General features: G+C 41.0%; 1 protein-coding gene across 1 annotated transcript; it reads left to right on the top strand.

Annotated features, from left to right (window-relative positions):
* Nucleotides 1-2,091: 2,091 nt before the first annotated feature.
* On the top strand, nt 2,092-22,257 carry LOC142842133 (uncharacterized). The gene is made up of 6 exons (XM_075959052.1): nt 2,092-2,683; nt 2,831-3,033; nt 11,816-12,396; nt 12,490-12,634; nt 21,424-21,946; nt 22,094-22,257. The coding sequence occupies exons 1-6, from the start codon at nt 2,092-2,094 to the stop codon at nt 22,255-22,257; spliced, it is 2,208 nt and encodes a 735-aa protein (XP_075815167.1).
* Nucleotides 22,258-23,051: the final 794 nt, after the last annotated feature.

Below are 23,051 nucleotides of genomic sequence, written 5' to 3'. Positions count from 1 at the left end.
CTATCCATTTGTTATTGTGATTTAAATACACACACACAAACACACACAAGTTAATGCACATACACTGATGATATCTCAATTTATGGGGCCATTCTGGGGATGTCAAGATCGATATCTCTCGAGTGGTTCTCAGAAGGCCATAAGGTGACCCTCTCTAGGTACTTAAGCAGGGAGGAGAAGTTGTCCGCACTGTGACATGTCCCTAGGAACTATGTGTGCCTTGTCCCATAGTCAGACTGATGACTGACTATCTTGAAAAGCACCATGGAACTTTTGTTTGGCAAATGATGGAGATCAAGTCAGGGTCAAAATCAGAAAACTAGATGGAGCTTCCAAGCTCCAGTGGAAGAGCAGATGGATGGAGAAAAAGAGCAAGGATGTCAGGAATATAAGGGCTTGGTCCACACTATGAGACACTGTGCCTGAACTAAGGGGATTTCAACTAATCCAGTGACCTGGGAATGAAAGAACATGGGATCAAACCGGAAGCTCTGAATGTGGCTGACAATTGGGGCAGACGGAGAAGCCAAAGATAATGGCACTTGCAATTGTCTGCATATCATACACTGGCTTTTTGTGATCATATTTTTTGTGGATGCATACCTTGCTAAATCTGGATGGATGAAGGGTGGGCTTGGACTTCTCACAGCTAAAGTACCCTGCCCTCTATTTGGACTGGTGTTTGAGTGGAGAGGTTTATTTGCGGAGCAAGAAGAATGTGGGAGGAGGAAGAGAAGTGGAAAGTTTGATAATTATTATTATGAAGTAATGGAAAAATCAATAGAAAATAACCAATGAGGACATTGGAGCTAGGAAAAAAAAAACATTCATGTGAGTTGTTGACTCAGACCAAAAATTATTATACAGAAAAAAAAAACACACATAAAAAGGTTGAGTTACTTGGAAAATATGACTCAAGTAATTGGGAAGAAGATTGCGGTTTTTATTTTGGGTCTTCATGAGGCTGTATGAGCAGCATTTTAGGACCTGTATGCTGGATATTTCTGGGGGTTAGTAGGGAAGAAACCTGGCTAGGAGGAGTTTTATGACATAAGTAGGGCCTTGATGATGTCACAAAGCTTTGGTTGGGGGTGGCAACTCTGTTCCACATGAAGCACTAGTCTTCTGTGAAGGTGGGCTTACTATCTTCATGGTGGCTGAGGAGGTCAGTTCAGCTCTTGGGCTCCACAACTGTTCAACCGAATTTCCAGAAGTTGGAATCTAGAGAGCCAAGATATTTTCTTTTGGTAAATATGTTTAGGAAGCAACTAGGACCTCTGTAGTCAAAGAAAGGTTTCTTTCAAATCTGCTCTGGGTCCAAAATTTATGTCGTTAACAGCTCCTATATTTGATAGCTGGGGGACGGTTAATGTCAGGTATTCTCCCCACTCTATCTTTGCTAAAAATGTCCAATTCCTCAGTCCACTTAAATGGCAAAGATCCTCTTTGTCCATATGTGTTTTAAAAGATAATTATTTCTAATAGGTGCTGTTGCACAGATTAATGTTTCTTTCTTTTGGCAGTTTGACTCACAGTACTCACTTCTCTAATGAAGATACAGAATATCTTTATGTAATCAAGCTGGATCTGGATCAGGAGACACAATAGAGAGAGCCCGTGGACTGGAGTGCCATGACCTTGGGCAGGTGGTTATAGATCAGCCAACAAACCAGTAGCTTGAGTTGTAAAGAGAGGAGTGGCTGTTCTTTGAATTCTTTGCCATCTGTTCAGATATTTCTTTCTCACTTTAGGTATAGGCATAGCTTCCTCTCTCATTGATATAGTAAGTCAGGAAGTAGGTTTCTCAGTAGAGGTCAATTGCATTTTGCAGCAGGAATATGTCTCTGATACACATATACTGAGCTGTAGACAAGAGTTTGATACTTTTCCTATTAATTTCTTAAGAACATATTCCATTTAGGTATCCAAATCTATTCAGCCCTGCCTTTTTCACCTGCTCCAAAGTTATTCCTAAAAAGAGCCTTGACCTCACACCCTCACCTTCTTATCCTTGCAGGCACTTATGGTGGAGGAAACCACTTTGTGTCTGATTTAAACTGAAGAGTTCTTCCTATGCAGAGATTGGCAGCTATGAAGCCCAAGCACAGAAACAGAGCCAAGAGACAGTGGAACAGGAGTGCTGTGGCCTATCTCAGAAAGTCTCCCGCCATGATGAAGATGCCTCTTAGTATGAGTTGCATGCCACATCTCCAGAGGAAGAATGGGCCATCGCTCCAGAAGCAAAAACTTAGTAAGCCTTTTGAGGCCCTGGAGAATATTGTTGGCCGCAGAATTTCTCATGGCTGGAAGGAAGCCAATGAACCAGTCACCCATTGGAAAGCCATCATTCTAGATCAACTGCCAACATATCCCTCTCTCTATTTGTTGAAATATGATGGGATTGATTGTGTCTATGGCTTGGAGCTTCATAGTGATGAAAGGATTTTAAACCTGAAGATCCTGCGTAATAATGTGCCATTTCCTCAGGTGACAGACACTCATCTCTCAAACACCATAGTTGGCAGAGCAGTGAAACATACATTCATGGACACAAATGGCTCTAAGAAAGACTGGAACGGGATGGTCCTAGAAGAGGTGCCAATCATGAAGACCTGGTTTTATATTACCTACAAGAAAGATCCGGTCTTGTACATTTACCACCTCCTGGATGACTACCTGGAAGGCAACCTCCACATCATGCCCGGCTCTAAGGAAGAGTTTAGTGGCGTGGTCCCAGGTGAGGTGCAGGCCATAACGACCTGTTTCTACATGGTCAACGAGAATGATCCGGTCCTGTACCTTTACCACCATCATGATGATTCCATTGAAGGCAACCTCCACATCACGCCTGAATGTCCTCCAGTAGAGGTGACTTTGGAATTAGGCAGGGATTCCTTGGAGGGCAAAAGAGTGCAGTACAACAAAAAAGATGGAACCCAAGAGATAGGTAAAATTATTTGCCAAGTTCCCAACAAACCTTCTGTGTATTTCATCAAGTTTGATAATGACTTCCATATCTATGTCTATGATTTGGTGAAGATCTGTTAAAGTGAAATTTTCAAATTTTGAGGGGAGGACTTAATTCTCTCCTTGGGAATGTGTTTTTTCAGAGATACCTCAGGTCTTCTATGAATCCTGGTATCTTTTCCAATGGATTATTCTTTCTCAAAGAATAAAAATTTTTTAACATGTTGTGTTATTTGGTCAATGATGGATTGTGTTTGGTGGATGGGGCATCACAGAAATACATGCCTCAAAACAAAGCAGGATTTATGGTCTTTTCCCCTTGGAGAGTAAAGGACTGGGGATGCGTGGTGTGGTAAAGGACAAGATGGCTGTCAAGGAAGCAGTGGAGAGGGGACAAAAATTGTATGATCTCGAGGCGGTATGAAGCTTGAGGGAAAACCATGTCAAATGGAAAGATGTGACCGATATCAGCGTGAGGTATTGGGACTTAAGAGGATAAAGAGTAGATTAATCAGGAAGGGACACAAATGTATACTCAAAATCAGAGAAAATTAGGTTTCATTTGATGAATGGTTTAATTCGTACTGGCTGTAAGTTAAAGGATGTTTGATCTCCACTAGAGCATGTTGCTTAGTGAAAAGTGTCTCCGCTCAGTTGCTCTTCTCCAGTAAGTTGGACATCAAGCTACCTACTTAGTTTTGCCAGAATTCTGTCTGCCACCTACTTTGTCATGCCTGGATTTGGTATGCCTTGAACTCTCATAGGTCTTATCCATGCCATCCAACCCTTGTCAGTTCATTTAAATAATTGCCCTGCCATATCTGGAAAACAGTGTTCCCTTTCATTGATCATGTTCTGTAGTACTTGGGCTATAAAACTCATGAACACACTCACCCACACACAGGATAAACATGTACATATGATGTCCACTAGTGTGTGACATGCACACATATGATGAATGCACCGAACTCCATAATATCAGTAAAGTAGGGAATCCATGATGCTAGGTGGAGTCTGGCAAAGACCCCACACACCCATCAAACCACCAAATAGCAGTATGGTACTGATGTCTGACTCCCATCCTGTAAGGAACCTGCCATCCTGCAACTGGACTATTTTTGGTTCCTTCATCTTCACAAACTTGGTTAAAATGTTAGAGTTGTCAAACTGGGAGTTAGGGTCCAGCATGTAGATCAGCTGTCCCAGGTCAGGTGATTTGGCTACAATTTGGGTGAGAAATTGTACCAGGGAATTCTGGTACACCCTCTCCTCTTCTTCTCCCTGTCCTCATCATCACTCTTGTGGGTGGGCCTGGAGCACAAAGAACGTAAAATGGAATAAGCCTCCTCCTTAGTGGAAAACCTTGTCAATCCTTAATTTGACCTGACTCTCTGAGGGAATGCAGCACATTTTTTCCTACTAGGTCTCCTCATTCATTGGTTCACTCATTTTTCCAATAAATGATTGAATTCATCCATTCTTCCTTGTCTCTCTCTCTTCTTTCTTCCCTTCTTCCATTTCCCCCTTGATTGTAGAAATTTGAGCAGCAGGGCTGCATCCCCATGGGCCCGCCTTGTAGGGTTATACTCCGAAACAACAACACAAAACTATTCATTTAAACACTGCCTGCCCCATTATTTTCAGCCTCTTAACCCATGTCTAATAATGTATGTTGCAGCACGAGGTGCGCTTAGAAGGAAAGATTTAGCATGTTTGACCTGGTGGCTGGCTGTATCGCCATCTGCCTCAGAGTGCAGAGCTACCATTTCTGCCCATGGGAGAGGTGCATGGCATCTCTAAGCTCAATTCCTATTCCTCCCAGCATTCTCTTATGTTTATTCCACCCACCTATGTTCTAACCTTTCAGGCCAAACAGTTTCTTTATTTAATTAACCAATGACCAATACTCCATCATTACTTTTATTTCTGTTTAAACAAGAATGGAATCTTTAATTTTAACATAGCAAAATTACATATAACAAAACAGTTATCAAGCAAGAATTACAGTTACAATATTTATATCTATTTTATCTTTTATCATAACAATGGAAAACTATAAGTGTCTATCTATTCTTCAACTCCATCAGAGACTCCAGAATAATACAGTATTACCTAAGCAAACAAAAAGTAAGCCATTTTCAAACTCTAGAAATGACAGAGACATCTCGCTGCCTGGACAGTCACCCAAAGATCCTCTGTACCGTTCGGGTTTCCATCCTCAGCCTACAGGCCCATAGTTTCCAGCAGACATTTCCATGAAGCAGGAAATTTCAAAGGCAGTCACTATCTGCTTGTCTTGAAGAATGTTTTGCTGACCCTTTCCTGAATCAGGAACACGGAAAGATCATCTCACCTTTAGGCAAGTTCAGTAGTCCTCTCTCTGAGTGTTTTCTGTGTACAGTTTATGCAACAATCCAGGCAAGAGCAGTTTCTTCCCCAAATGGCTATCAAACTCCATAAGGATCCTCTTTGATGTCCATCTTCTTCCTGAAGTAGATATGTGCTGCCAAGAGTAGAGTGTCTCACTGTCATGAAAAACCCTAAGGTACTAAAACATTAAATAGCCTATTTTGTAGTCTAGAGAGATATGAATAATGCCTATCTAACTGAAATATATATATCTATGTAGCTAGAAAATCTAACTAACATGGCTACAAACTTGACTATTATTAATGATTATCCATTAATAACCTATATACATTATATTTTTAAATGAACTACACAATCACAATACCTTAATGAAGATCAAAAATGCATATACATATAACAAAATTGACCTAAAATCTCTATCAGTAAAGCAAAATCTATACTAATGCAAATATTCATATCTATATCACATCCCACTTTAAATGTAAAAGAATGTTTATAAGCCATATTTGGGAACGTGGGTGCAGTTTTTTCTCTCCAAAATGCTTCCTGCTGAATGGTGGCATCATTATTGATTTATCTCAGTTGGCAGTTGAGCGAAGCAATTTTTTAAAGGTGTTCACAGCAACCTTTAAGTAGGGAGTGGTCCATCCTACAATATTAGGATAGAGGCATCCACAGACTATCACCCTCTGTGAAAACAAAATAGAAACTCCTTTCCAAAGCATCATGTCCTTAGATCCAAATTTCAAAGTCAAGGCATTTTCAAAATATCTATGTTGGATTATTTCAGCAGCTTTTATAAAGAAACATCTTTTAGCAGCTATTGCTACTGCCTCAAAATTCAAATGATTCAAAAAGAGCATAATAGCATACAATATCAAAATTCGCTGTGAATTTTCCATCTTTGTGCGCTTCAATTTAACCTCTATATTGTTTATTTTTCCTTTTTATTTTTTGCCTTTTGAGGCAGGTTCTCTGTATCTTTGACCTGGAATTACTCTGTATACCTGTCTGTCCTTGAAGTCTCAGAGATCTGCCTCTCTCTGCCTTTCAGGCATTGGTATTAAAGGTGTATGGACTACACATTGAACTCACAAAGATCTGTTTGTCTCTGCCTTCAAGGCACTGGGATTAAAGGCGTGTGCTAACTCACCTTGAAAATACAGAGGTCAATGTCCCTCTGCCTCCCATGTGTTGGGTTTACAGGTGTGTACTACCACACCCAACAACTCCCTTCCTTTTTTTAACTTTAAGAACTTCAAATTTTAGCCTGCACATATTTTTAACACACTGTAAATCATTTAAAAATTTTCTTTGTCTTTGAATCTCTCTTTACTCTATTTCTCTCTCTGTTTTTCTGACCACATGAGTCTTTCATTTACCAAGCAATCTCAGTAGGACTAAAGCCGTGGCTTTGCTGGCCAGATGTAGCCCATTCCTTAGCTTTCTGCCATTCCAACCTTGTGGCTGAGGTACCGAACAGAGCCGCATTCAGTGCCACAAGTCTACAGTGTTTCAAGGTCCTTGCCATCATATGACTGCAACAGACAACACTCAAGCCCTCTTTCTGTAGCTGGCCCTCCTTCCTCAAACAGACAGAGTGTGCCCAGGAAGGATGGCCCAGAAAGCCGGCATTTTAAAACAACACAGTTTTTTTTTTTCCTGCTACTGCTGAAAACATACAAGCATTCAGTTGGCTTTTATCAACACCATTTCAATGTTTTGTGGCAGGACCTCTTAAGGGCTGCAGGGTTTTGCAGCTGAAGCTGAGTCAGCAAGCCTCTTTTAGATGAGAGCCCTTGCTTTCTTCATGCAAGCAGAGCAGACCGAGAAATCGCTGCTACCAAGAAAACATGCTTTACTCTTTCCCAAGCTTTCTCAAGCTTTCAGTGGATTCAATTGTCCACAAGGCTGCAAGCCATTCTGTAGTTATTTGAGCAGCCAGGCTGTGTCCCCAGCACCACGGCCGCATGAAGGTTATGCCTGAAATAAATACACAAAAACTGTATTCTTTTAAACACTGCTGGCCCATTAGATTCAGCATTTTAACCCATTTCTAATAATCAGTGTAGTATTATGAGGTGCACTTACCAGGAAAAATTCAACATGTCTGACATGGTGGCTGGCTGCATCGACATCTGCCTCAGAGAGCAGAGCTATGGCATCTGCCGGGGAGAGGGGAGCATGGCTTCTCTGAGCTCACTACCTCTTCCTCCCGGCATTCTATTTTGTTTACTCCACCTACCTATGTTCTAACCTATCAGCTGAAGCGGATTCTTTCTTTAATTAATCAATAAACTTCTTCTGTCACTTTATCCTTTCAACAGCTTGCCCATATAAATCTCCCATGTGTCTTCTGTTGTATAATCTTTCATTTGTAAAGAACTTGCACTCTCAGGGGAGGATTTTTCTGACATCTCTGTGGATGGAGATCATATGAGGAAGATCAGATGAGCAACCATGACAACTCTAATGCTGTAGAGTTAGGTGGACCAGAGATTGATGGCTGACATTCCTGTGCTATGCATCAGATGCCCCTGAACTCTGGCCCTGTTGACAGACAGGCAGACATCAAGTTGGTCACACATACTTAACTCATTCAGGTTCACATATACTGTAAATGGAGTTTTAATTCTTCTCCTAAACTAATAAAAAAACCAAGATTAGGAGAAGAGAAGAGCCTGAAGTAAGGCCTCAAAATGGGTCATTTTGCAAAGGAAAGGTTACCTGCCTCCATGTATGTTGTCTCCCTTTCTTAGTCAAATCCATCCTTCCAGTGTCTAGCTAACAGCTAGCCATAGGATTGAACCCAACTGCCTTTGATTTCTGAAATAAGTGCTGTCCCCTTAAGGTCTCATAACAGCACAGGAAGGTTTGTAAGACTGTCCCAGCAACAATTTAAAGCAATTCTAGGACACCAAAGATGCAGCAAATTTGGTTAATTGGTAATATAGATCGTTCTGATGGGACAAAATAATTTAGAATTAAAAAAAAAAAAACAGATTGGTGTACTCACGATGAATTTATGTGATATGGCACACACAGGCTTCTGGTTCTGAATACTTCTTGCTCGGTGTGTTTTGGAGATTGTCGTGACCCTGAACCTAGCTGGAGGCTTTGGGGCCTTGAAAGGACAAGACTTAATATTTCAGGACATCCTTGTACTTGGTCCTCACTGTTTACTGATTTCCTTACAGAGAATGAGCAGCCATCTACTCCTGCTGCCATGCCTTCCCCACATGAACAGAGAGAAGACCCTATACACACAGGTCGCTTGTATCACATGTGAAGGCATAAGTCACAAACAAACTCCCACAGTAGTTTAGAGTTGTGATTAATAGAATGATGAGTTCTTGAAAGGGGAAAAACTTAGAGATCACAATCCCTGACAAAAGCCCTCTGCAGCATCAGAAAAGGAGCCTAGTAGCCGGAAGGGAAGCTCAAGCAAGAGATCAAGCTGAAGGTAGAAGTTGCTTTTTAAAAGAGAGAGAGACCACAACTCAATGGGCTGGTATCTCAGTGGCTATTCAGGTAACATCACAGAGAAAGGATCTGCTTCATGCATGAGAGTCAACGATGATTTCCCTTTAAGAAAAAAACCCATCAAAACTCCCAATAACATAATCAGCATTCAACAACATGTCTATGATTTCTTTGCCTTGCCTTTGATTGTGCAGTAAATGATGATGATAGTTAATCTGTGCAATTAATGCAAATTTCCTTGTAACTGACTAGACAGAATTGACAGGTTATCTTTAACACAGCAGGGAGTCACTCTACGATGGAACTGGTTCATCATCACCTGTGTGACAGTGACATAATTAAGATCTTTCCTTTGTCTATAAATCTCATTATGTTCAACATGATATGTTGTCATACAGATTTCTTAGGGTTTTGTCCCACTGGTGGTTTCCTTGGTATGCTTACGTAATTTTTGCCAGATCCAATCAGTTTTGCCATGCACTCTCAGCTCCACGTCATTGTGTTCCCCTTATGTTCCAGTCCAGGCATTTTAGACCTCTTGTAACTGTTGTAAGAGTATCTCAAGTTCCACCTAAATGATTTAGGGTTTTATTTAGGCTGGGTTTTATCTTCCATCACTGAGTTCATTGACTTTCCTTGGGCGTAATTCCTGGGACACTGAGCCTAACTCCTGGGGGATTCCTCCAGTTATTTCTCCTTTCTTAGATAGTTTACACTCTCACTATTACTGTGAGAGTGTTTCTGTAGCAAATATTCTTCTCAAGATGAGAAGAAACTTCAATGTTACAATCCATTTGTTATTGTGATTTAAATACACACACACAAACACACACAAGTTAATGCACATACACTGATGATATCTCAATTTATGGGGCCATTCTGGGGATGTCAAGATCGATATCTCTCGAGTGGTTCTCAGAAGGCCATAGGGTGACCCTCTCTAGGTACTTAAGCAGGGAGGAGAAGTTGACCGCACTGTGACATGTCCCTAGAAACTATGTGTGCCTTGTCCCATAGTCAGACTGATGACTGACTATCTTGAAAACCAACATGGAACTTTTGTTTGGCAAATGATGGAGATCAAGTCAGGGTCAAAATCAGAAACCTAGATGGAGCTTCCAAGCTCCAGTGGAAGAGCAGATGGATGGAGAAAAAGAGCAAGGATGTCAGGAATATAAGGGCTTGGTCCACATTATGAGACACTGTGCCTGAACTAAGGGGATTTCAACTAATCCAGTGACCTGGGAATGAAAGAACATGGGATCAAACTGGAAGCTCTGAATGTGGCTGACAATTGGGGCAGATGGAGAAGCCAAAGATAATGGCACTTGCAATTGTCTGCATATCATACACTGGCTTTTTGTGATCATATTTTTGTGGATGCATACCTTGATAAATCTGGATGGATGAAGGGTGGGCTTGGACTTCCCACAGCTCAAAGTACCCTGCCCTCTATTTGGACTGGTGTTTGAGTGGAGAGGTTTATTTGCGGAGCAAGAAGAATGTGGGAGGAGGAAGAGAAGTGGAAAATTTGATAATTATTATTATGAAGTAATGGAAAAATCAATAGAAAATAACCACTGGGGACATTGGAGCTAGGAAAAAAAAAACATTCATGTGAGTTGTTGACTCAGACCAAAAATTATTATACAGAAAAAAAAACACATAAAAAGGTTGAGTTACTTGGAAAATATGACTCAAGTAATTGGGAAGAAGATTGGGGTTTTTATTTTGGGTCTTCATGGGGCTGTATGAGCAGCATTTTAGGACCTGTATGCTGGATATTTCTGGGGGTTAGTAGGGAAGAAACCTGGCTAGGAGGAGTTTTATGACATAAGTAGAGCCTTGATGATGTCACAAAGCTTTGTTTGGGGGTGGCAACTCTGTTCCACATGAAGCACTAGTCTTCTGTGAAGGTGGGCTTACTATCTTCACGGTGGCTGAGGAGGTCAGTTCAGCTCTTGGGCTCCACAACTGTTCAACTGAATTTCAGAAGTTGGAATCTAGGGAGTCAAGATATATTCTTTTGGTAAATATGTTTAGGAAGCAACTAGGACCTCTGTAGTCAAAGAAAGGTTTCTTTCAAATCTGCTCTGGGTCCAAAATTTATGTTGTTAACAGCTCCTATATTTGATAGCTGGGGGACGGTTAATGTCAGGTATTCTCCCCACTCTATCTTTGCTAAAAATGTCCAATTCCTAAGTCCACTTAAATGGCAAAGATCCTCTTTGTCCATATGTGTTTTAAAAGCTAATTATTTCTAATAGGTGCTGTTGCACAGATTAATGTTTCTTTCTTTTGGCAGTTTGACTCACAGTACTCACTTCTCTAATGAAGATACAGAATATCTTTATGTAATCAACCTGGATCTGGATCAGGAGACACAATAGAGAGAGCCAGTGGACTGGAGTGCCATGACCTTGGGCAGGTGGTTATAGATCAGCCAACTAACCAGTAGCTTGAGTGGTAAGGAGAGGAGTGGTGTTCTTTGAATTCTTTGCCATCTGTTTAGATATTTCTTTCTCACTTTAGGTATAGGCATAGCTTCCTCTCTCATTGATATAGTAAGTCAGGAAGTAGGTTTCTCAGTAGAGGTCAATTGCATTTTGCAGCAGGAATATGTCTCTGATACACATATACTGAGCTGTAGACAAGAGTTTGATAATTTTCCTATTAATTTCTTAAGAACATATTCCATTTAGGTATCCAAATCTATTCAGCCCTGCCTTTTTCACCTGCTCCAAAGTTATTCCTAAAAAGAGCCTTGACCTCACATCCTCACCTTCTTATCCTTGCAGGCACTTATGGTGGAGGAAACCACTTTGTGTCTGATTTAAACTGAAGAGTTCTTGCTATGCAGAGATTGGCAGCTATGAAGCCCAAGCACAGAAACAGAGCCAAGAGACAGTGGAACAGGAGTGCTGTGGCCTATCTCAGAAAGTCTCCCGCCATGATGAAGATGCCTCTTAGTATGAGTTGCATGCCACCTCTCCAGAAGAAGAATGGGCCATCGCTCCAGAAGCAAAAACTTAGTAAGCCTTTTGAGGCCCTGGAGAATATTGTTGGCCGCAGAATTTCTCATGGCTGGAAGGAAGCCAATGAACCAGTCACCCATTGGAAAGCCATCATTCTAGATCAACTGCCAACATATCCCTCTCTCTATTTGTTGAAATATGATGGGATTGATTGTGTCTATGGCTTGGAGCTTCATAGTGATGAAAGGATTTTAAACCTGAAGATCCTGCCTAATAATGTGCCATTTCCTCAGGTGACAGACACTCATCTCTCAAACACCATAGTTGGCAGAGCAGTGAAACATACATTCATGGGCACAAATGGCTCTAAGAATGACTGGAACGGGATGGTCCTAGAAGAGGTGCCAATCATGAAGACCTGGTTTTATATTACCTACAAGAAAGATCCCGTCTTGTACATTTACCACCTCCTGGATGACTACCTGGAAGGCAACCTCCACATCATGCCAGGCTCTAAGGAAGAGTGGAGTTGCGTGGTTCCAGATGAGGTGCAGACCATAACGACCTGTTTCTACATTGTCAATGAGAATGATCCGGTCCTGTACCTTTACCACCATCATGATAATTCCATTGAAGGCAACCTCCACATCACGCCTGAATGTCCTCCAGTAGAGGTGACTTTGGAATTAGGCAGGGATTCCTTGGAGGGCAAAAGAGTGCAGTACAACAAAAAAGATGGAACCCAAGAGATAGGTAAAATTATTTGCCAAGTTCCCAACAAACCTTCTGTGTATTTCATCAAGTTTGATAATGACTTCCATATCTATGTCTATGATTTGGTGAAGATCTGTTAAAGTGAAATTCTCAAATTTTGAGGGGCAGACTTAATTCTCTCTTTGGGAATGTGTTTTTTCAGAGATACCTCAGGTCTTCTATGAATCCTGGTATCTTTTCCAATGGATTATTCTTTCTCAAAGAATAAAAATTTGTTTACATGTTGTGTTATTTGGTCAATGATGGATTGTGTTTGGTGGATGGGGCATCACAGAAATACATGCCTCAAAACAAAGCAGGATTTATGGTCTTTTCCCCTTGGAGAGTAAAGGACTGGGGATGCGTGTTGTGGTAAAGGACAAGATGGCTGTCAAGGAAGCAGTGGAGAGGGGACAAAAAGTTGTATGATATCGGGGCGGTATGAAGCTTGAGGGAAAACCATGTCAAATGGAAAGATGTGACCGATATCAGCGTGAGGTATTGGGACTTAAGAGGATAAAGAGTAGATTAATCAGGAAGGGACACAAATGTATACTCAAAATCAGAGAAAATTAGGTTTCATTTGATGAATGGTTTAATTCGTACTGGCTGTAAGTCAAAGGATGTTTGATCTCCACTAGAGCATGTTGCTTAGTGAAAAGTGTCTCTGCTCAGTTGCTCTTCTCCAGTAAGTTGGACATCAAGCTACCTACTTAGTTTTGCCAGAATTCTGTCTGCCACCTACTTTGTCATGCCTGGATTTGGTATGCCTTGAACTCTCATAGGTCTTATCCATGCCATCCAACCCTTGTTAGTTCATTTAAATAATTGCCCTGCCATATCTGGAAAACAGTGTTCCCTTTCATTGATCATGTTCTGTAGTACTTGGGCTATAAAACTCATGAACACACTCACCCACACACAGGATAAACATGTACATATGATGCCCACTAGTGTGTGACATGCACACATATGATGAATGCACCGAACTCCATAATATCAGTAAAGTAGGGAATCCATGATGCTAGGTGGAGTCTGGCAAAGACACCACACACCCATCAAACCACCAAATAGCAGTATGGTACTGATGTCTGACTCCCATCCTGTAAGGAACCTGCCATCCTGTAACTGGACTATTTTTGGTTCCTTCATCTTCACAAACTTGGTTAAAATGTTAGAGTTGTCAAACTGGGAGTTAGGGTCCAGCATGTAGATCAGCTGTCCCAGGTCAGGTGATTTGGCTACAATTTGGGTGAGAAATTGTACCATGGAATTCTGGTACACCCTCTCCTCTTCTTCTCCCTGTCCTCATCATCACTCTTGTGGGTGGGCCTGGAGCACAAAGAAGGTAAAATGGAATAAGCCTCTTCCTTAGTGGAAAACCTTGTCAATCCTTAATTTGACCTGACTCTCTGAGGGAATGCAGCACATTTTTTCCTACTAGGTCTCCTCATTCATTGGTTCACTCATTTTTCCAATGAATGATTGAATTCATACATTTTCCTTGTCTCTCTCTCTTCTTTCTTCCCTTCTTCCATTTCCCCCTTGATTGTAGAAATTTGAGCAGCAGGGCTGCATCCCCATGGGGCCGCCTTGTAAGGTCATGCTCCGAAACAACAACACAAAACTATTCATTTCAACACTGCCTGCCCCATTATTTTCAGCCTCTTAACCCATGTCTAATAATGTTTGTTGCAGCACGAGTTGCGCTTAGAAGGAAAGATTTAGCATGTCTGACCTGGTGGCTGGCTGTATCGCCATCTGCCTCAGAGTGCAGAGCTACCATTTCTGCCCATGGGAGAGGTGCATGGCATCTCTAAGCTCAATTCCTATTCCTCCCAGCATTCTCTTATGTTTATTCCACCCACCTATGTTCTAACCTTTCAGGCCAAACAGTTTCTTTATTTAATTAACCAATGACCTATACTCCATCATTACTCCTATTTCTGTTTAAACAAGAATGGAATCTTTAACTTTAACATAGCAAAATTACATAGAACAAAACAGTTATCAAGCAAGAATTACAGTTACAATATTTATATCTATTTTATCTTTTATCATAACAATGGAAAACTATAACTATCTATCTATTCTTCAACTCCATCAGAGACTCCAGAATAATACAGTATTACCTAAGCAAACAAAAAGTAAGCCATTTTCAAACTCTAGAAATGACAGAGACATCTCGCTGCCTGGACAGTCACCCAAAGATCCTCTGTACCGTTCGGGTTTCCATCCTCAGCCTACAGGCCCATAGTTTCCAGCAGACATTTCCATGAAGCAGGAAATTTCAAAGGCAGTCACTATCTGCTTGTCTTGAAGAATGTTTTGCTGACCCTTTCCTGAATCAGGAACACGGAAAGATCATCTCACCTTTAGGCAAGTTCAGTAGTCCTCTCTCTGAGTGTTTTCTGTGTACAGTTTATGCAACAATCCAGGCAAGAGCAGTTTCTTCCCCAAATGGCTATCAAACTCCATAAGGATCCTCTTTGATGTCCATCTTCTTCCTGAAGTAGATATGTGCTGCCAAGAGTAGAGTGTCTCACTGTCATGAAAAACCCTAAGGTACTAAAACATTAAATAGCCTATTTTGTAGTCTAGAGAGATATGAATAATGCCTATCTAACTGAAATATATATATATATCTATGTAGCTAGAAAATCTAACTAACATGACTACAAACTTGACTATTATTAATGATTATCCATTAATAACCTATATACATTATATTTTTAAATGAACTACACAATCACAATACCTTAATGAAGATCAAAAATGCATATACATATAACAAAATTGACCTAAAATCTCTATCAGTAAAGCAAAATCTATACTAATGCAAATATTCATATCTATATCACATCCCACTTTAAATGTAAAAGAATGTTTATAAGCCATATTTGGGAACGTGGGTGCAGTTTTTTCTCTCCAAAATGCTTCCTGCTGAATGGTGGCATCATTATTGATTTATCTCAGTTGGCAGTTGAGCGAAGCAATTTTTTAAAGGTGTTCACAGCAACCTTTAAGTAGGGCGTGGTCCATCCTACCATATTAGGATAGAGGCATCCACACACTATCACCCTCTGTGAAAACAAAATAGAAACTCCTTTCCAAAGCATCATGTCCTTAGATCCAAATTTCAAAGTCAAGGCATTTTCAAAATATCTATGTTGGATTATTTCAGCAGCTTTTATAAAGAAACATCTTTTAGCAGCTATTGCTACTGCCTCAAAATTCAAAAGATTCAAAAAGAGCATAATAGCATACAATATCAAAATTCGCTGTGAATTTTCTATCTTTGTGCGCTTCAATTTAACCTCTATTTTGTTTATTTTTCCTTTTTATTTTTTGCCTTTTGAGACAGGTTCTCTGTATCTTTGACCTGGAATTACTCTGTATACCTGTCTGTCCTTGAAGTCTCAGAGATCTGCCTCTCTCTGCCTTTCAGGCATTGGGATTAAAGGTGTATGCTACTACACATTGAACTCACAAAGATCTGTTTGTCTCTGCCTTCAAGGCACTGGGATTAAAGGCGTGTGCTACCTCACCTTGAAAATACAGAGGTCAATCTCCCTCTGCCTCCCATGTGTTGGGTTTACAGGTGTGTACTACCACACCCAACAACTCTCTTCCTTTTTTTAACTTTAAGAACTTCAAATTTTAGCCTGCACATATTTTTAACACACTGTAAATCATTTAAAAATTTTCTTTGTCTTTGAATCTCTCTTTACTCTATTTCTCTCTCTGTTTTTCTGACCACATGAGTCTTTCATTTACCAAGCAATCTCAGTAGGACTAAAGCCGTGGCTTTGCTGGCCAGATGTAGCCCATTCCTTAGCTTTCTGCAATTCCAACCTTGTGGCTGAGGTACCGAACAGAGCCGCATTCAGTGCCACAAGTCTACAGTGTTTCAAGGCCCTTGCCATCATATGACTGCAACAGACAACACTCAAGCCCTCTTTCTGTAGCTGGCCCTCCTTCCTCAAACAGACAGAGTGTGCCCAGGCAGGATGGCCCAGAAAGCCGGCATTTTAAAACAACACAGTTTTTTTTCCTGCTACTGCTGAAAACATACAAGCATTCAGTTGGCTTTTATCAACACCATTTAAATGTTGTGTGGCAGGACCTCTTAAGGGCTGCAGGGTTTTGCAGCTGAAGCTGAGTCAGCAAGCCTCGTTTAGATGAGAGCCCTTGCTTTCTTCTAGCAAGCAGAGCAGACCGAGAAATCGCTGCTACCAAGAAAACATGCTTTACTCTTTCCCAAGCTTTCTCAGGCTTTCAGTGGATTCAATTGTCCACAAGGCTGCAAGCCATTCTGTAGTTATTTGAGCAGCCAGGCTGTGTCCCCAGCACCACGGCCGCATGAAGGTTATGCCTGAAATAAATACACAAAAACTGTATTCTTTTAAACACTGCTGGCCCATTAGATTCAGCATTTTAACCCATTTCTAATAATCAGTGTAGTTTAACGAGGTGCACTTACCAGGAAAAATTCAGCATGTCTGACATGGTGGCTGGCTGCATCGACATCTGCCTCAGAGAGCAGAGCTATGGCATCTGCTGGGGAGAGGGGAGCATGGCTTCTCTGAGCTCACTACCTCTTCCTCCCGGCATTCTATTTTGTTTACTCCACCTACCTATGTTCTAACCTATCAGCTGAAGCGGATTCTTTCTTTAATTAATCAATAAACTTCTTCTGTCACTTTATCCTTTCAACAGCTTGCCCATATAAATCTCCCATGTGTCTTCTGTTGTATAATCTTTCATTTGTAAAGAACTTGCACTCTCAGGGGAGGATTTTTCTGACATCTCTGTGGATGGAGATCATATGAGGAAGATCAGATGAGCAACCATGACAACTCTAATGCTGTAGAGTTAGGTGGACCAGAGATTGATGGCTGACATTCCTGTGCTATGCATCAGATGCCCCTGAACTCTGGCCCTGTTGACAGACAGGCAGACATCAAGTTGGTCACACATACTTAACTCATTCGGGTTCACAGATACTGTAAATGGAGTTTTAATTCTTCTCCTAAACTAATAAAAAAGCCAAGATTAGGAGAAGAGAAGAGCCTGAAGTAAGGCCTCAAAATGGGTCATTTTGCAAAGGAAAGGTTACCTGCCTCCATGTATGCTGTCTCCCTTTCTTAGTCAAATCCATCCTTCCAGTGTCTAGCTAACAGCTAACCATAGGATTGAACCCAACTGCCTTTGATTTCTGAAATAAGTGCTGTCCCCTTAAGGTCTCATAACAGCACAGGAAGGTTTGTAAGACTGTCCCAGCAACAATTTAAAGCAATTCTAGGACACCAAAGATGCAGCAAATTTGGTTAATTGGTAATATAGATCGTTCTGATGGGACAAAATAATTTAGAATTAAAAAAAAAAACAGATAGGTGTACTCACGATGAATTTATGTGATATGGCACACACAGGCTTCTGGTTCTGAATACTTCATGCTCGGTGTGTTTTGGAGATTGTCCTGACCCTGAACCTAGCTTGAGGCTTTTGGGCCTTGAAAGGACAAGACTTAATATTTCAGGATATCCTTGTACTTGGTGCCCACTGTTTACTGATTTCCTTACAGAGAATGAGCAGCCATCTACTCCTGCTGCCATGCCTTCCCCACATGAACAGAGAGAAGACCCTATACACACAGGTCGCTTGTATCACATGTGAAGGCATAAGTCACAAACAAACTCCCACAGCAGTTTAGAATTGTGATTAATAGAATGATTAGTTCTTGAAAGGGGAAAAACTTAGAGATCACAATCCCTTACAAAAGCCCTCTGCAGGATCAGAAAAGGAGCCTAGTAGCCGGAAGGGAAGCTCAAGCAAGAGATCAAGCTGAAGGTAGAAGTTGCTTTTTAAAAGAGAGAGAGACCACAACTCAATGGGCTGGTATCTCAGTGGCTATTCAGGAAACATCACAGAGAAAGGATCTGCTTCATGCATGAGAGGCACCGATGATTTCCCTTTAAGAAAAAAACCCATCAAAACTCCCATAACATAATCAGCATTCAACAACATGTCTAAGATTTCTTTGCCTTGCCTTTGATTGTGCAGTAAATGATGCTGATAGTTAATCTGTGCAATTAATGCAAATTTCCTTGTAACTGACTAGACAGAATTGACAGGTTATCTTAAACACAGCAGGGAGTCACTCTACAATGGAACTGGTTCATCATCACCTGTGTGACAGTGACATAATTAAGATCTTTCCTTTGTCTATAAATCTCATTATGTTCAACATGATATGTTGTCATACAGATTTCTTAGGGTTTTGTCCCACTGGTGGTTTCCTTGGTATGCTTACATAATTTTTGCCAGATCCAATCAGTTTGCCATGCACTCTCAGCTCCACGTCATTGTGTTCCCCTTATGTTCCAGTCCAGGCATTTTAGACCTCTTGTAACTGTTGTAAGAGTATCTCATGTTCCACCTAAATGATTTAGGGTTTTATTTAGGCTGGGTTTTATCTTCCATCACTGAGTTCATTGACTTTCCTTGGGCGTAATTCTTGGGGCACTGAGCCTAACTCCTGGGGGATTCCTCCAGTTATTTCTCCTTGCTGAGACAGTTTACACTCTCACTATTACTGTGAGAGTGTTTCTGTAGCAAATATTCTTCTCAAGATGAGAAGAAACTTTAATATTACAATCCATTTGTTATTGTGATTTAAATACACACACACAAACACAAACAAGTTAATGCACATACACTGATGATATCTCAATTTATGGGGCCATTCTGGGGATGTCAAGATCGATATCTCTCGAGTGGTTCTCAGAAGGCCATAGGGTGACCCTCTCTAGGTACTTAAGCAGGGAGGAGAAGTTGACCGCACTGTGACATGTCCCTAGGAACTATGTGTGCCTTGTCCCATAGTCAGACTGATGACTGACTATCTTGAAAAGCACCATGGAACTTTTGTTTGGCAAATGATGGAGATCAAGTCAGGGTCAAAATCAGAAAACTAGATGGAGCTTCCAAGCTCCAGTGGAAGAGCAGATGGATGGAGAAAAAGAGCAAGGATGTCAGGAATATAAGGGCTTGGTCCACACTATGAGACACTGTGCCTGAACTAAGGGGATTTCAACTAATCCAGTGACCTGGGAATGAAAGAACATGGGATCAAACTGGAAGCTCTGAATGTGGCTGACAATTGGGGCAGACGGAGAAGCCAAAGAAAATGGCACTGTCACTTGTCTGCATATCATACACTGGCTTTTTGTGATCATATTTTTTGTGGATGCATACCTTGCTAAATCTGGATGGATGAAGGGTGGGCTTGGACTTTTCACAGCTCAAAGTACCCTGCCCTCTATTTGGACTGGTGTTTGAGTGGAGAGGTTTATTTGCGGAGCAAGAAGAATGTGGGAGGAGGAAGAGAAGTGGAAAGTTTGATAATTATTATTATGAAGTAATGGAAAAATCAATAGAAAATAACCAATGAGGACATTGGAGCTAGGAAAAAAAAACATTCATGTGAGTTGTTGACTCAGACCAAAAATTATTATACAGAAGAAAAAAAAAAACACACATAAAAAGGTTGAGTTACTTGGAAAATATAACTCAAGAAATTGGGAAGAAGTTTGGGGTTTTTATTTCGGGTCTTCATGGGGCTGTATGAACAGCATTTTAGGACCTGTATGCTGGATATTTCTGGGGGTTAGTAGGAAAGAAACCTGGCTAGGAGGAGTTTTATGACATAAGTAGAGCCTTGATGATGTCACAAAGCTTTGGTTGGGGGTGGCAACTCTATTCCACATGAAGCACTAGTCTTCTGTGAAGGTGGGCTTACTATCTTCACGGTGGCTGAGGAGGTCAGTTCAGCTCTTGGGCTCCACAACTGTTCAACCGAATTTCCAGAAGTTGGAATCTAGAGAGCCAAGATATTTTCTTTTGGTAAATATGTTTAGGAAGCAACTAGGACCTCTGTAGTCAAAGAAAGGTTTCTTTTAAATCAGCTCTGGGTCCAAAATTTATGTCGTTAACAGCTCCTATATTTGATAGCTGGGGGACGGTTAATGTCAGGTATTCTCCCCAGTCTATCTTTGCTAAAAATGTCCAATTCCTCAGTCCACTTAAATGGCAAAGATCCTATTTGTCCATATGTGTTTTAAAAGATAATTATTTCTAAGAGGTGCTGTTGCACAGATTAATGTTTCTTTCTTTTGGCAGTTTGACTCACAGTACTCACTTCTCTAATGAAGATACAGAATATCTTTATGTAATCAACCTGGATCTGGATCAGGAGACACAATAGAGAGAGCCAGTGGACTGGAGTGCCATGACCTTGGGCAGGTGGTTATAGATCAGCCAACTAACCAGTAGCTTGAGTGGTAAGGAGAGGAGTGGCTGTTCTTTGAATTCTTTGCCATCTGTTCAGATATTTCTTTCTTACTTTATGTATAGGCATAGCTTCCTCTCTCATTGATATAGTAAGTCAGGAAGTAGGTTTCTCAGTAGAGGTCAATTGCATTTTGCAGCAGGAATATGTCTCTGATACACATATACTGAGCTGTAGACAAGAGTTTGATAATTTTCCTATTAATTTCTTAAGAACATATTCCATTTAGGTATCCAAATCTATTCAGCCCTGCCTTTTTCACCTGCTCCAAAGTTATTCCTAAAAAGAGCCTTGACCTCACATCCTCACCTTCTTATCCTTGCAGGCACTTATGGTGGAGGAAACCACTTTGTGTCTGATTTAAACTGAAGAGTTCTTGCTATGCAGAGATTGGCAGCTATGAAGCCCAAGCACAGAAACAGAGCCAAGAGACAGTGGAACAGGAGTGCTGTGGCCTATCTCAGAAAGTCTCCCGCCATGATGAAGATGCCTCTCAGTATGAGTTGCATGCCACATCTCCAGAAGAAGAATGGGCCATCGCTCCAGAAGCAAAAACTTAGTAAGCCTTTTGAGGCCCTGGCGAATATTGTTGGCCGCAGAATTTCTCATGGCTGGAAGGAAGCCAATGAACCAGTCACCCATTGGAAAGCCATCATTCTAGATCAACTGCCAACATATCCCTCTCTCTATTTGTTGAAATATGATGGGATTGATTGTGTCTATGGCTTGGAGCTTCATAGTGATGAAAGGATTTTAAACCTGAAGATCCTGCCTAACAATATGCCATTTCCTCAGTTGACAGACACTCATCTCTCAAACACCATAGTTGGCAGAGCAGTGAAACATACATTCATGGGCACAAATGGCTCTAAGAAAGACTGGAACGGGATGGTCCTAGAAGAGGTGCCAATCATGAAGACCTGGTTTTATATTACCTACAAGAAAGATCCGGTCTTGTACATTTACCACCTCCTGGATGACTACCTGGAAGGCAACCTCCACATCATGCCAGGCTCTAAGGAAGAGTTTAGTGGCGTGGTCCCAGGTGAGGTGCAGACCATAACGACATGTTTCTACATTGTCAACGAGAATGATCCGGTCCTGTACCTTTAGCACCATCATGATGATTCCATTGAAGGCAACCTCCACATCACGCCTGAATGTCCTCCAGTAGAGGTGACTTTGGAATTAGGCAGGGATTCCTTGGAGGGCAAAAGAGTGCAGTACAACAAAAAAGATGGAACCCAAGAGATAGGTAAAATTATTTGCCAAGTTCCCAACAAACCTTCTGTGTATTTCATCAAGTTTGATAATGACTTCCATATCTATGTCTATGATTTGGTGAAGATCTGTTAAAGTGAAATTCTCAAATTTTGAGGGGCAGACTTAATTCTCTCTTTGGGAACGTGTTTTTTTCAGAGATACCTCAGGTCTTCTATGAATCCTGGTATCTTTTCCAATGGATTATTCTTTCTCAAAGAATAAATATTTGTTAACATGTTGTGTTATTTGGTCAATGATGGATTGTGTTTGGTGGATGGGGCATCACAGAAATACATGCCTCAAAACAAAGCAGGATTTATGGTCTTTTCCCCTTGGAGAGTAAAGGACTGGGGATGCGTGGTGTGGTAAAGGACTAGATGGCTGTCAAGGAAGCAGTGGAGAGGGGACAAAAAGTTGTATGATCTCGGGGCGGTACAAAGCTTGAGGGAAAACCATGTCAAATGGAAAGATGTGACCGATATCAACGTGAGGTATTGGGACTTAAGAGGATAAAGAGTAGATTAATCAGGAAGGGACACAAATGTCTACTCAAAATCAGAGAAAATTAGGTTTCATTTGATGAATGGTTTAATTCGTACTGGCTGTAAGTCAAAGGATGTTTGATCTCCACTAGAGCATGTTGCTTAGTGAAAAGTGTCTCCGCTCAGTTGCTCTTCTCCAGCAAGTTGGACATCAAGCTACCTACTTAGTTTTGCCAGAATTCTGTCTGCCACCTACTTTGTCATGCCTGGATTCGGTATGCCTTGAACTCTCATAGGTCTTATCCATGCCATCCAACCCTTGTCAGTTCATTTAAATAATTGTCCTGCCATATCTTGAAAACAGTGTTCCCTTTCATTGATCATGTTCTGTAGTACTTGGGCTAT

Source organism: Microtus pennsylvanicus (assembly GCF_037038515.1).
Source record: "Microtus pennsylvanicus isolate mMicPen1 chromosome Y unlocalized genomic scaffold, mMicPen1.hap1 SUPER_Y_unloc_4, whole genome shotgun sequence".
NCBI lineage: Eukaryota > Metazoa > Chordata > Mammalia > Rodentia > Cricetidae > Microtus > Microtus pennsylvanicus.
Note: the sequence above shows the minus strand (reverse complement) of the source record. Positions and strands in the feature narration are given on the sequence as shown.